The following is a 12,961-nucleotide window of genomic DNA, read 5'->3' as shown; positions in this document are numbered from 1 at the left end:
GTTGCTTAGCTTTGGCTTTCTCAAATGAAAGAGTATGCTTGTGATACTCATTAATCATGTCATGCAATGTGGAAATGAGCTCTTCTCGTGAAAAATCAGTTGAACTTAAATCAGATACATGTTCACTACATGATTCCAGTTCTGCATCATTGGCCATTAATAACTTTACTTCATCTTCATCGCTTGAGATGTTGGAGCTCTAAGAATCTGATTCATCAGTATCAGTTTCTGCCTACTTGGATTTGCTTTGTTCAGCCAATAGAAATTCATGTTTCTTTTTAAATGATATTTTATCATTCTTATCTCTTCTTCTGTACTCAACTGACTTCTTTCCCTTTTTAGTTGAATATTGAATGTCATTATTTGGCTTAGGACAGTCAGCGATGAAATGTCATGTTTTGCCACAGTTGTAGCAAGAGTTTGGTTCTTCATTAGATGTGTTATTTTGACATTGTCTTCGGAAGGAACCTTGATTTTTTCTCATGAATCTTCCAATTTATTTTAACGAATAATGACATAGCATCATTACTCAGCTGTTCTACGGTCTTTTGAGCTGAACCAGTTGGTTTCAGTTTCATGGCACTGAGAACATCTGTAACTGGTGGCGTTGAAGGTTCTCCTTGTCTCGTCTGCAATTTTAATTTATAGGCTTTAAGATCTGAAAACAAATCGTGTAGTTCTACCTTGTTCAAGTCTTTCGATTTTCTCATAGCCATCGTCTTAAAATCTCATTCTTTGAGAAGACCTCGAACAACTTTCAATGCAACTTCTTTATTTGAATACACTTTCTCAAGTGCATTCAGTTCATTGATAATACTACTAACTCGTTCATCATATTCATTCATCGACTCTCCAGTATTCATCTTGATGTTATCAAATTTTTGTACGGAGACAGATAGTTGGTTCTCTTTTGTTTGCTCATTACCTTCGCATAACTGAATCAGTTTTTCCCAAATTTCTTTGGTTGTTCTGCTCATCTTGATCTTACTGAAAGGGATCTTGTCAAATTTTTTGTACAAAATGTCCTTTGCTACTTTGTCCAAGTTGGCTTTCCTCTTGTCTTTAGCTGTCCATTCTTCTCGTGGTTTTTCCATGCGATGGGGTGCTCCTTCAGTTATGGCGATAGCTATATTTCTATCAATATTTTCATTTGTGCATCAGTTATGACGTACCACATATCATCATCTTGTGCAGCTAAATGAGCCTGCATTCGGATCTTCCAATCATCGAAATCTTCTCTTGAGAACATGGGAATTTATTGAAAGACGACATGGTGATCAGATTTATAGATAGAAAGTATTCAGAAACAAGATTGAAACTGCTCTGATACCATTTGTTAGGATCGAATAGACGGGTGAAAGTGTTTAGAGGGGGATGAAAATACTTTAATATTTTCAAATATTTTTCGATGGGATGAATTAATTTAGTGATAAACAAAGTTCAAAAATCTTGTTTTTGATGTCAATCAATTAAATATAGTGCGAAAATAAACCGAATGACAGATTGAATACTCAAAGAATAATTTAAATAATGAACACGAAGATTTTATGGATGTTCGGAGACTTCAGATTCTCCTATGTCACCCCTTCTATGACAAGGATATGATTTTACTAAAAGACTTTGATTGATTACAGAAACTATAATGACCCATTTCAATTTGGTCTTAAACACTGCCAAACTGAAACTCTTAGTGTAAAGTCCAGGAAATTTAAACTACGTAACCTGAATGCATGCAATCTAGGGTTTTATTTAAAATATGTTTGTAATGATTTTTATCCATTTATTGCATAATTATTGCATGATTAGGGTTTATTTCGCGACTATTTTAAAGTTTCATGCATTAAGGTTTTAAGTTAGATTTTGCGCTCGAACGAGTAACGAAGACCGGGAATTATCAGGAAAAATATTTTTATTGAATGATTAATTTAAATTAATTAATATGAATTGTTTTTAAGGGTGTTTTTTGAAAATTGGGCTTTGGTAGGTATTTTTACTCGCCAGGTCATATTTTTAATCGGTACGCAAATTTTATCGAATCGGGGGACTTTTGGAGGGCTCGGGCAATATTTTCAAAAACGTACCTAAAAGAAATATTTTTCGGGAGTGTTTTTGGGCTCTATGGGTTTATTTTTAAGCTAAATGGGCTCAAAACCCTTTTTATCCCTTATTTTCATATTAGGGTCCATTAGTGCTTAATTAAACTATTTTAAAAACCCCCATTAAGCAACCCTAAAGTTATTCCCCACTTTGGAGCCGCCCCTACCCTCCCAAAAGCAGTTTTCCCCACGTCTTTGCAGCAGCAAGTCACGTCCATTGTTTGTTTCTTCAAGAACTCCGCGCCTGTCCGGTTCACGTCCCACGCGTAGTTCTTCAAGATTTTTATCATTTAAATGCTAAGGCACACATGTTTCTTCTTTTTCTCTTCATTCACGCCAATATTATTGCTGAAACATATGTATATGCATGAGGATTCATTCGGCTAGCATAGGGTTTCTGTTTTGTACATTTTTTCGGCATGAATATGCATTTTTGTGTTGAGCGCTCACGTTTTCATGTAATTGTGCAAGGGGCTGCCGAGTTGTTTATGCTACGGGGCTGAACACGGTAGTAAGGTTTTTTATTGAGGCTAGAGTCAAGTGTTGGTTGGGTTAAGCTGAGGGCCGAGGGTGTTTATCCAAAGGGTTGGCTCGTTATGGGCGTAGATCGGGTGAAAGGCTGAGCCAGTGGTGCAAGGGATGAACCAAGCCATGGACCAGACCCTCCTGAGACATGGCCTTGGAGGGCTCGACCACTGCTGGAACCAGCCTTGAAGCCGATCGATCGTGAGGAAGGGAGATAGGTCGCGATTTTTGCATTTGGTCGAGCCTCGGGTGTGCGTGCATTTGGGCCGTGCATGTGGCTGAGTCCTTGAGATGGTTTGGTCCAAGAGGGTCCTGGGGTAGTTTAGGATGGGCTGGTTTGTGGCTGGTCCTAGCCGGTTAGTTTTACGTTTGATGTTTTGTTCCGGAAGCCGCGACTAGGGTTTTGATTGTTGGTGCAATAAATTCCAGCAGCCTTTGGTCTTGTTTTTGTGGGTCATAGGTAGGCTGGAACATGTGGTTTAAGGGCTGGTTGGGTAGATTTAAGACATCAATTGAGTTGGGAAAAATTTGGTAAAGTTTTGGGTCGATTTGGGTTAAAACCGGGACCCCGTTCCACAATCGATTAAGTTTTGAAACGGGCTCGGTTTACGTCTAATAAATATTTTTAAATATGTTTTGAGCTGTATTAAGGAGTTTGGTGAGTTTTGGGTCGAAATTTTGAGGTCCAGGGGTAAAATGGTCATTTTTTTGTTCTCAGGGGCAAAATGGTCTGACCATGGGTGGAGTTTAAGTCCTGGCAGCGTCCTGAGCACAAATTATCATGTTTTAAAATGTTATATATCGCTTATATGCATTTTTATGAAATTTTGAAAATTACGTTGCATGTTTGATTTTAAGGAAAACTACATATATACATGATTTTGATAAATGATGAAAATGACGATGTTTTTGAAGGATGAGAGTTGGTTGTGACTGACGATATATGTATACGATGAGCTGAGGCTAAGAATCAGTGGACGGGTAATGATGTCGCTTACGTCCCCGCTGTCGGGTACCACTGTTATATGTAGATAGATCCATCGAATAGAGCTTATACGATTAAATTCATACGAAAGTCACAACTAATGAACTAAATTCAATAAAAGGAAAAAGTATATGTATATAATGATATGATGAGACATGTTTTAACACGTTATGATTTTATACGACCCGTTTAAGCTTACGTTTTCATGTTCATGAAATATATGTTGCCTATAGTGTTTTTCATTGTTGCATGTAATGTATATGTATTTGTTATAACGTTATAGGTGTGTTGAGTCTTTAGACTCGCTAGGAATGTATGATGCAGTGAGCATGTTGACGAGGAGGCTGGGGGTGCCGAATTGTGAGTAGGCAGAGCTAGATGTGCGCACATGACCCGAGGACCATATTTTCCGCACATCATGTTTTTATGAGTTTAGAGTGGACATGAACATTTCTATATGCTTGTTTTGACATGTTGATGATTACCAGAATTTTTACTTGTTTATTTTACTTACATTTATGATGGCCGAGTTGGCAATTTTTAAATGCAGTTTTTTATCTGTTATTTGATTACGATTATTTTTAAAAAATGGGTATTTTTCATTAGTAGTGCATGCATGCAAAATTTTAAATTTCGAAAACAAATTTTAAAAGATTTGAGGAACACTTGGGTTAAATTAGTAATTTCTCGAGGATTTTGGGATAAATGATGGTAGCAAATTTCTTAAGTTTCAACGCGATCAGATTTGATGATATGTTTTGTCAAAGGAATGATATATGTTTTAGGTATAGCCACGTATTCATTGCTAGATTCCGGAGATACACATTCGTTAATATCCAAGATGTTCGTCCGGCGATTAGGAATCATAGCGGTGGCGATGGATTCAAGATTCAGAGTATCGATTTCATCGGATGATCAGATGTTCACTTCCCTGATAGTGAGGAAATTGGAACTTCGGTTACAGAAATATACGGTGCGGGTAGACTTGATTGTGCTACCGTTGCCGGAGTTTGATATTATTTTGGGTATGGACTAGCTTTCCTTGAACGGAGCTGTCATAGACTTCCAACATAGATTAGTATTTGTCCGACCGCCCAGTGGTAAGCCGTTTATTTTTAAGGTAGCAGAAACAAGCAGATTCTACACATCATTTCCAGCATGTGTGCGAGGAAGCTCATGAAGTAGGGCTGCCAGGAGTTTTTGGCCAACATTGTATCAGTGTCAGAGTCAACCAGCCAGAGGCTAGAGGACGTTGATGTGGTCAGAGATTTCCCCAGTGTTTTCCCTGACGATGTTTCAGGCATTCCACCAGACAGAGAGGTGGATTTTTCTATCGAGCATATGCCAGGCATAGTGCCGATTTCTAAGGCACCATACCGTCTAGCACATGCAGAGATGAAAGAGCTGAAAGATCAGATTTAGGACTTTCTAGATAAGGGTTTCATTCGCCCTAGCTTATCTCCATGGGATGCGCCGGTTCTGTTTGTCAAGAAGAAAGATGGTAGTATGCGACACTGCATAGATTACAGAGAGCTGAAAAAAGTCACAGTCAAGAACAAGTACCTGTTGCCGAGGATTGAGGATTTATTTGATCAGCTTCAGGGAGCATCGGTATTCTCGAAGATAGATCTCCGATTCGGATACCATCAGCTGAAGGTTAGAGAGTTTGACGTGCATAAGACGGCGTTCTGGACGCGATATGGGCACTATGAGTTTTTGGTGATGCCCTTCAGATTGACGAATGCGCCAGCGATCTTTATGGATCTCATGAATCGCGTGTTTCAGCCATACTTGGACCAGTTCGTCATAGTTTTCATAAATGACATCTTGGTCTATTCGAGGAGCAGAGAGGAACACAATCAGTATCTGAGGACCGTACAACAGACTTTACAGGACAGATGGCTTTATACCAAGTTCAGTAAGTGTAAGTTCTGGCTTGAAAGAGTGGTATTCTTGGGCCACATTGTATCTTGAGATGGTACTGAGGTCGAACCCATTATAGTTGAGGCAGTCAGAGATTGGCCAGTGCCTAAGAGCGTGACAGAGATCCGTAGCTTCTTGAGATTGGTTGGATATTACATAAAGTTTATTCAGGACTTTTCTTTTATTGCAGTGCCTATGACCGCCTTGGTGAAGAAGAATGTCAAGTTTATCTGAGGATCAGAGTGACAGGAGAGCTTTGACAGACTGAAGAAAGTATTGACTACAGGACTAGTTCTACCCATGCCATCGGGGCAAGGTGAGTTTGTGATACACACAGATGCTTCGAAGCTCGGTTTGGGCGCAGTGTCGATGCAGCAGGACAGAGTTATAGCTTATGCGTCCCGACAGCTGAAGGTCCATGAAAAGAATTATCCGACTCATGACCTCGAGCTAGCAGCAGTGGTATTTGCCCTGAAGAGCTGGAGACATTAGATGTATAGGCAGAAGTGCATGATTTTCACTGGCCACATGAGCCTGAAGTACTTCTTCACACAGAGAAAGCTGAACATGAGATACAGAAGATGGCTAGAGCTAGTGAAGGATTAAGATTTTGACATTAGCTACCATCAGGGTAAGGCTAATGTGGTTGCAGATGTTCTGAGTAGGAAGAACACATTGATTGTTCATTTATCGGTACAGAGACCGTTGTAGGCAGAGATTCAGATGTTTGAGCTTAGTTTCCTCACCATAAATCCTCACTAGTCACTCCAACGAAAGCCGCTCAATTTTCACTCGTTCTTTTCCTCACTTCAAAACATCACACGTCACTCGAGGAAAACTCTCGCACAAAATTGTTTCACTCAATTTGAGAGTTCCCTCGTAGGCTATGCTTTCAGGCTTTGTATCTTGTGTGCATCAAACTCACAAATTCAAACTTCACGACACTTTCAAACTGACTTACACGGACTGTGTAAAATAAGAAATTTGAAATATTTTTTTGATTGTGAGAGCCACTTGAATATGACTCACAAAAGGGGGTAGAAAAAAAATAACAAAAAAATTTATAGCAAATTTTCGAAAATATTTTTTTTGTAGTTTTTTTGGATTTCGTGCAACTAAAAAAACGCAAAATACAGAGCTCAAAATCAGTACACGTAAAACCATTTCATTTAATTAAATTGTTAAATTATTTATTTAATTTTAAATTTATTTTTTTAGCGATGCATAGTTTTTGATTAGCATTATTTTAAATTTAATTTATGTCTAGTTGATGTACGTTAAAATATTTCCTTGAGTTTTATGTTTCAGGCGAATATTCGATGCGGGATCGGGAAAAGAGACCGACGACGATTTAGGCGATTTTGAGAAATGTGGTATTTTATTTCAAGTCATGAAATTTGGTATTTTAAAATAATTATGAAATTTTAAGCATTTTTAAAGCCTATTTTAATTTATTATGTGATTTTAAGATTTTAAACTTTTAAAGTTTTTCATATATGTATTTTAATTTTTTAGTGAAGAGATTTCAGTAAAGTTGGTATTGGGTTAGCATGTTAATTAGCATGTTAATTAATTAATTAAGCAAAATATTTTCCCTAGTTAATCACACACACGTTACACACACTCACTGTGGGGACCCGGACGCTAATCATCTTCTTAATCATCTTTGGGATTTAATTATCAATTAAGATAAACAGGGTCTAAAAATTTTTATTTTTAAAAATGTAAGTGCGGAACGTAATGGAATTTAACTAATATACATCTCCGTATAAAAGTACAATAATGTACAACACTTATTCAAACTAGTCTAAGGTTCAACTACTAAATTTCAAGTATTAAACCAAGTCTACAATAACTCCGGAATCACCACTCTAACTCATCTTCTCTCATCATCTTCTTGACCCCGATCCTGTCCCACCTGTTGTCATGCACACATACAAAAAAAGACAACAGCCGGATACTCCGGTGAGAATAAATCCCAGTATAAAACATGGTAGACATGCATATACACAATATAAATCATAAAGCATATTATCATGCATAAAATCAATAACAATAGGTTTCATAGTCTATGAAACCAAATCAAAATAAGCATGCAGTAACAATGGGTTCCATAATCTCTGAAACCAAAATAAAATAAGCTTGCAACTCAATTCAATTCATATCTTGACTCAACTCAACTCTAACTCTAGGGATCCCGGTGTGAATAAGACGTCACTGTCTGTCACCTACCCTCCCAATCGAGGTGACTGTACGTCTTATTCCTAGACTTCGGCCCTGTCTGTATCGAATATCTACAATCGGAGTGACTCTGATCCGAAGCGTCGATACCACCGAACATCTAGTAATTTGGCGAATCTACCAAATGACTTTCCTATCTCAAATGCTTGAATATAAATCTATAAACAAAGCATAATCATATAAAAAGATAAACAACAATTCTAGTATGTGATTTTGTTGGGAAACTCAAATTGAATCTCATTTGAGTTGTGTCTTCCCCAAACAAAACATGAATTATACCTTTGTCTTCCCGGTCTGACGAAGACGAAGTCTTGTATTTCAATCTGTCCATACCCAGTCTGGCAATGATAATCACATAAATACAATATCAATATATAATTCGATTCCAAAACCTGTTCTGATCAATACTCAAATCAGTATATAATCTGATCTATATCTGAACAAGGTACAATCTAATTCATATCAACGATATCATCGAAATCATTACTGAATCTGATCACTCTAAATCAATTGATGTTTCGATATCCCCGTCAATCTCAACATCACAGATATAATATCAGAATACATATTTAACATCAGTACAACTCATAATCTCAATATCTGTACACTTAAGATCAATAACAACATAACTCTGATATCAAATCCCAATCAATATCTGTCAAAATTTATAACAATTGTATAAACAGTCTATTCTTTAATCTGACTTCAATTATAAAATGTCTACTGTAGCAGAAACACTATATCTGATTCATATTCAATTCTGACAATATCATAATTTCAAATCATGTCTAAACGTAACAAAACTTACGTCCAGTTGTAGCCTGCGTTGATAGGAGTACAGTACCGTGTCCGGATTCAAAAACAAACGGACGGATTTTGCGTAACACTCAAATTCTCACCCGAAAGGAATTGGAGCTTCTTCCCTCGTTTTCCTTCTTCCTTTTTGCTTTTGAAGATTGACTTGTTTCTTATATATACATATATATACACGTTGCATTCAAGAGATCAAGTGGCATTTTTCCATTCTGCATGCCGCGCGCATATGCGCTCACAAAGCCGCGCATATGCGCCGGAGGTTCGGCCCGGCACCTTCCGCATTTATCTTCTCGCGCATATGCGCGAGATGTTTTGTCTCGCACATCCCTTCACTCGCGCATATGCGCGCCTCCAGCCACGCATATGCGCCCAAGGTTCTGGACGTTCCGCGCATGTGCGCGCATGGTTCTGTCTTCCTCGCGCATGTGCGTCCATACATGTCGCGCATGTGCGCGGGGACTCTTCTTACACCTCATGTCAAATCTTCTTTCGGCTCTCCCGGTCTGATCCGTTTCATCTATAATCATCTCAATTAATAAATAAATCATTTCAGATTAATCTCAGATTACAGTAATAAAATCTCAGGCCTTACACTCACACACACTTACATGCTTTTTACACACATCTTGCATTCACTCTTTTTGGAGGAAAAAACCTAGGGTTCTTAGGTTATTCCAGCAGCCATCTCTCCCTTGCATAATTCCTCAAGATTTACGTTGGTTTTTCGAGCAAAAATCGTGTCGCAAGTCGTCCCGGATCGAGTCTCGCATTCCCCCGCGTCGTTATCCTTCGTATCGTGAGTTTTAAAGATCGAAGACATGTATATTCTTTCGTTTTTGCATCGATCTTGTCATAGTATATGTTTTGATGTTTATTGTGTAAAAACAATTCATGTTTGTTATGAAAAAATTTGAGCAAAAACGTTTGAACGATTTTGGATCAAAATTTTAGATCTCAAAACTGAGTCTGTTGTCAATTTGAGTACCGTGAATTTTCGGTCGACATTGGGGCCGAGTTTGCGCAAAGCTAGCGCCACAGTGCTCCATGGGGAGCGCTGCAGCGCCTGGCTTTCGCAATCCTACCGCTACGACGCTGCCCTTGTGGAGCCGCTGTGCTAGAGCTGCGGCCTTGCTAACGCCTAGGCGCTAGTCAGCGCCACATCACAGCAATGTCCAGCGCCTAGGTGCTTGTCCATGATTTTTAAACCACTATTTTAGGTTCATGTCTTCCATGTTTGGGGAAATGTTCACACTTCATATAGAGATTGTTTCGGGGTTCGATGTTATGGTTTAATACGATGATTAAACGAGGTCAAGTCCCGAGTGATTTAGAACGCCATAAGTCAATTGGTTATTTCGGTGGTGAGCACGAGTATTACATCTAAGTTATGGAAATTAAGTGCATGAAAATGTGTTAGTATGCGCAGCAGTAGCCCAAGCGAGATCCAATGAATCCCTCAACGCCATGTAAGTATGTTCGACGTGCAAAAGAAAATGTTTATGTTTTTATGTATACGAAATGTCTTGTGACCAAATATGAACGGGTTTGGAAGCCGGTGAACATCGTCGGGGACCTCTCCACCCCAGTAAAGCATGACCGGGATTAGATCAGGATTGGAAAGTGGTAAAGCATGACCAGGGACCAATCCACCCGGTAAAGCATGATCGAGGATCTCATATATGTGCTAGTGCACATCCCTGCCAGCCCAGTACTGTGGTTTAGTTTGATCAGGCGCATTTATGTATGGGTACTTTGCTTTGAAACATATCTCTACGCAAAATGATGTTATGCATGATCAAGTATTTATGATGCAAGTATGTTTATGAAAAGTTTTATGAAATGATGGCACATATATGTTTATGTAAGTACGTTCAAGTTTCATTATGTATGGTCTACTTTAAAATGCATGTGATTTTATTACGTATTACTTGTTATGCTCAGTTTATACATGTTGAGTATTTAGACTCACTAGACTTGATCGATGTAGGTGAAGACGAGTTTGAGGAGGCGAGAGGTGGGGACCAATGAGTCGGCTCGGACTTCGCGGATGCTCAACTCGATGACTGCCTATGTTTTCAAGAATTTTCAAGCATGTTAATTTAGTTACTCTGATTTTATGAAACTATTTCACGATGTTTAAACGAGTACCATTTTGGCAAACTTTGTTTGTAATTGTTTTTATTTCAAATATTTTAGACGAGCAATTTATTTTTATCGCAATTTGACATATTATTATTTATTTAAGAAAATTTTTATTTTTCCGTAAATTTTAAGTAGTTCAAAATACGGTACGTCACATTTGGTATGAGAGCGGTGTTCTTGTAAAGGGTTATGCCTACTGCCGGTTGCGAAAAGCTCACGAAGTCACACCACAAGTCTGTAAGTTTTAAAGTTTTAAATTCTTTCATGTAGTAAGCATCAATTCATGATTTCAACATGTACATGTTTAAGTTCAAATTATGTGCATCTTATTATATTAATATTATGTTCATGCATGTTGGGTTTACGTCTTGGGTAAATTTTGAAACAATATGCCTCTTAGACGTATGGTTGCCCGTGGAGCAAGGGACGAGAATAGAGAGGCTCAGGATGGGGAGAGGGCCACTCCTCCTCGTCCACTGCCAGATATGCAAGCTTAGATGCTTGCAGGAATGACTCAGTTCTTCTCACAGTTTGCGGGGAACAATGCTGCACTAGATACAAGGACGAGGCCCATGCCAGAGGCTGTGTATGAGAGGTTCAGGAGGATGGACCCAAAAGAGTTCTCGGAGACTACTGACCCGATGATAACTGAGGGATGGATTAAGTCCACCGAGGTAATTTATGCTTTCATAGAGCTACAGGATGCAGACAGGGTCAGGTGTGCCACTTTCCTGCTGACAGAAGACACCAGACTGTGGTGGGAGAGCGCATATGTGTCAATGAACTTTCAAATACTGACTTGGACTGGTTTCAAGGAGGTATTCTACTCCAAGTACTTCACTGAGTAAGTACGCTACCGCCTGTCCAGGGAGTTCATGAAGTTGCGACAAGGAGACAGCAGCGTAACAGAATTTGTCAGGAAATTTGAGATGGGGTGTCACTTTGTGCCCCTCATTGCGAATGACGCCCTGAGGTATTTTATTGATGGGTTACGGCCGATCTTGCGCCGTGATGTGAGAGTTGCTGGTCCTACCACTTATGTTGTTGCCGTGTCGAGAGCCCTGATGGCAGAGCAGGACAAGAGGGACATTGAGAACGACATGCAGAGCAAGAGGCCCTATCAGGCACCTCAGCAGCAACAGCGGCAACCTAAGTTTAAGAGGCCTTTCCAAGGACAGCAGTGGAAGAGGCCATTTCAGGGACCACCGAAAGGCAAGGGTCATATTCCTCAACAAAAATCTCCTCAGAGGCATGGTGAGTACCCGGTGTGCCCGAAGTGCCACCGCCAGCATGCGAGACAGTGTTTATGAGGATCGGGCAAATGCTTCAATTGTGGAGCCAGCGATCATATGCTGAAGGACTGCCCGCAGTGGAGGCAGCCGACCTAGAGGAGAGTGTTCGCCATGCAGGCTGAGGATGCGAACCTAAGCATGACCCTGTTGACTGGTAACTTATTTAATTCAGCACCGTATTATTTTTGTCATGCATGTTTCGAATTTGATTCGGGATTATTAGTGTATTGTTCCGTAATTTTGGTGACTTGAGATCAAAATTTCCAATTATGCTTGATGTTAAGATTAGTATTTTTGGGGTGTAAGTTTTTGTGTTGTGCTTACATCTCTCAAGAAATATCTTCATAAAGAGAATCGCCATGAAGGCCTTGATAGATTCCGGACACTCTTTTATCTCAGAGACGTTATGTAACACTCGTGACTAAATTGCATAATCAGTGCGGAAGCTTTGAAATATAATTTGGAGAAAATGTATAATTTAAAAACAATTGGGCAGCATCTCCCCACAAATAGGACATGTCACCTGCCTCAAGCAACACATAAATCACATGCAAAAGATTTTCATATACATCAGATACCAGTTAATATGGTATCTACACATATTTTTAATTTCAAATACCAAAACAAGATTTACAATATTTCCCAAAATAACCATAACCATAACATAACAAAAATAGCATCCAATTGAAATCTCCAAAGTTTGGCATATTCCCTTCTCTCGCTTCGACAACTCAGGGATGATCAGTATTTCTTACCTGTGCTTGCATCACATGAACATAACTGGAATGAGTATAAAACTCAGCAAATGGAATCAATACTAACAAGATACATATATATCATTTTATTGAAAAACATAAGATGGATAGCCTCAATTTCATTTTCTTGAAAACATTATCCTTCTCATTTCATAAACGTCGAATCATCAAGTCAAGAATCATAAT

At 38.9% G+C, this 12,961-nt stretch overlaps 1 protein-coding gene across 1 annotated transcript; it reads right to left on the bottom strand.

The window, feature by feature from the left end:
* Positions 1-728: 728 nt before the first annotated feature.
* Positions 729-1,094, bottom strand: LOC142530567 (uncharacterized). Its single transcript, XM_075636399.1, has one exon. The coding sequence runs from the start codon at positions 1,092-1,094 to the stop codon at positions 729-731; it is 366 nt and encodes a 121-aa protein (XP_075492514.1).
* Between the last annotated feature and the right edge of the window lie 11,867 nt (positions 1,095-12,961).

Source organism: Primulina tabacum, chromosome 17, assembly GCF_025594145.1.
Source record: "Primulina tabacum isolate GXHZ01 chromosome 17, ASM2559414v2, whole genome shotgun sequence".
Classification (NCBI taxonomy): domain Eukaryota; kingdom Viridiplantae; phylum Streptophyta; class Magnoliopsida; order Lamiales; family Gesneriaceae; genus Primulina; species Primulina tabacum.
The sequence above is the reverse complement of the archived record's forward strand: the minus strand, read 5'-3'. Positions and strand labels throughout refer to the sequence as shown.

Bases quoted from the DNA above. Each gene is read 5' to 3' on its own strand.
- LOC142530567 (XM_075636399.1), bottom strand. From the start codon at position 1,094: ATGGAAAAACCACGAGAAGAATGGACAGCTAAAGACAAGAGGAAAGCC.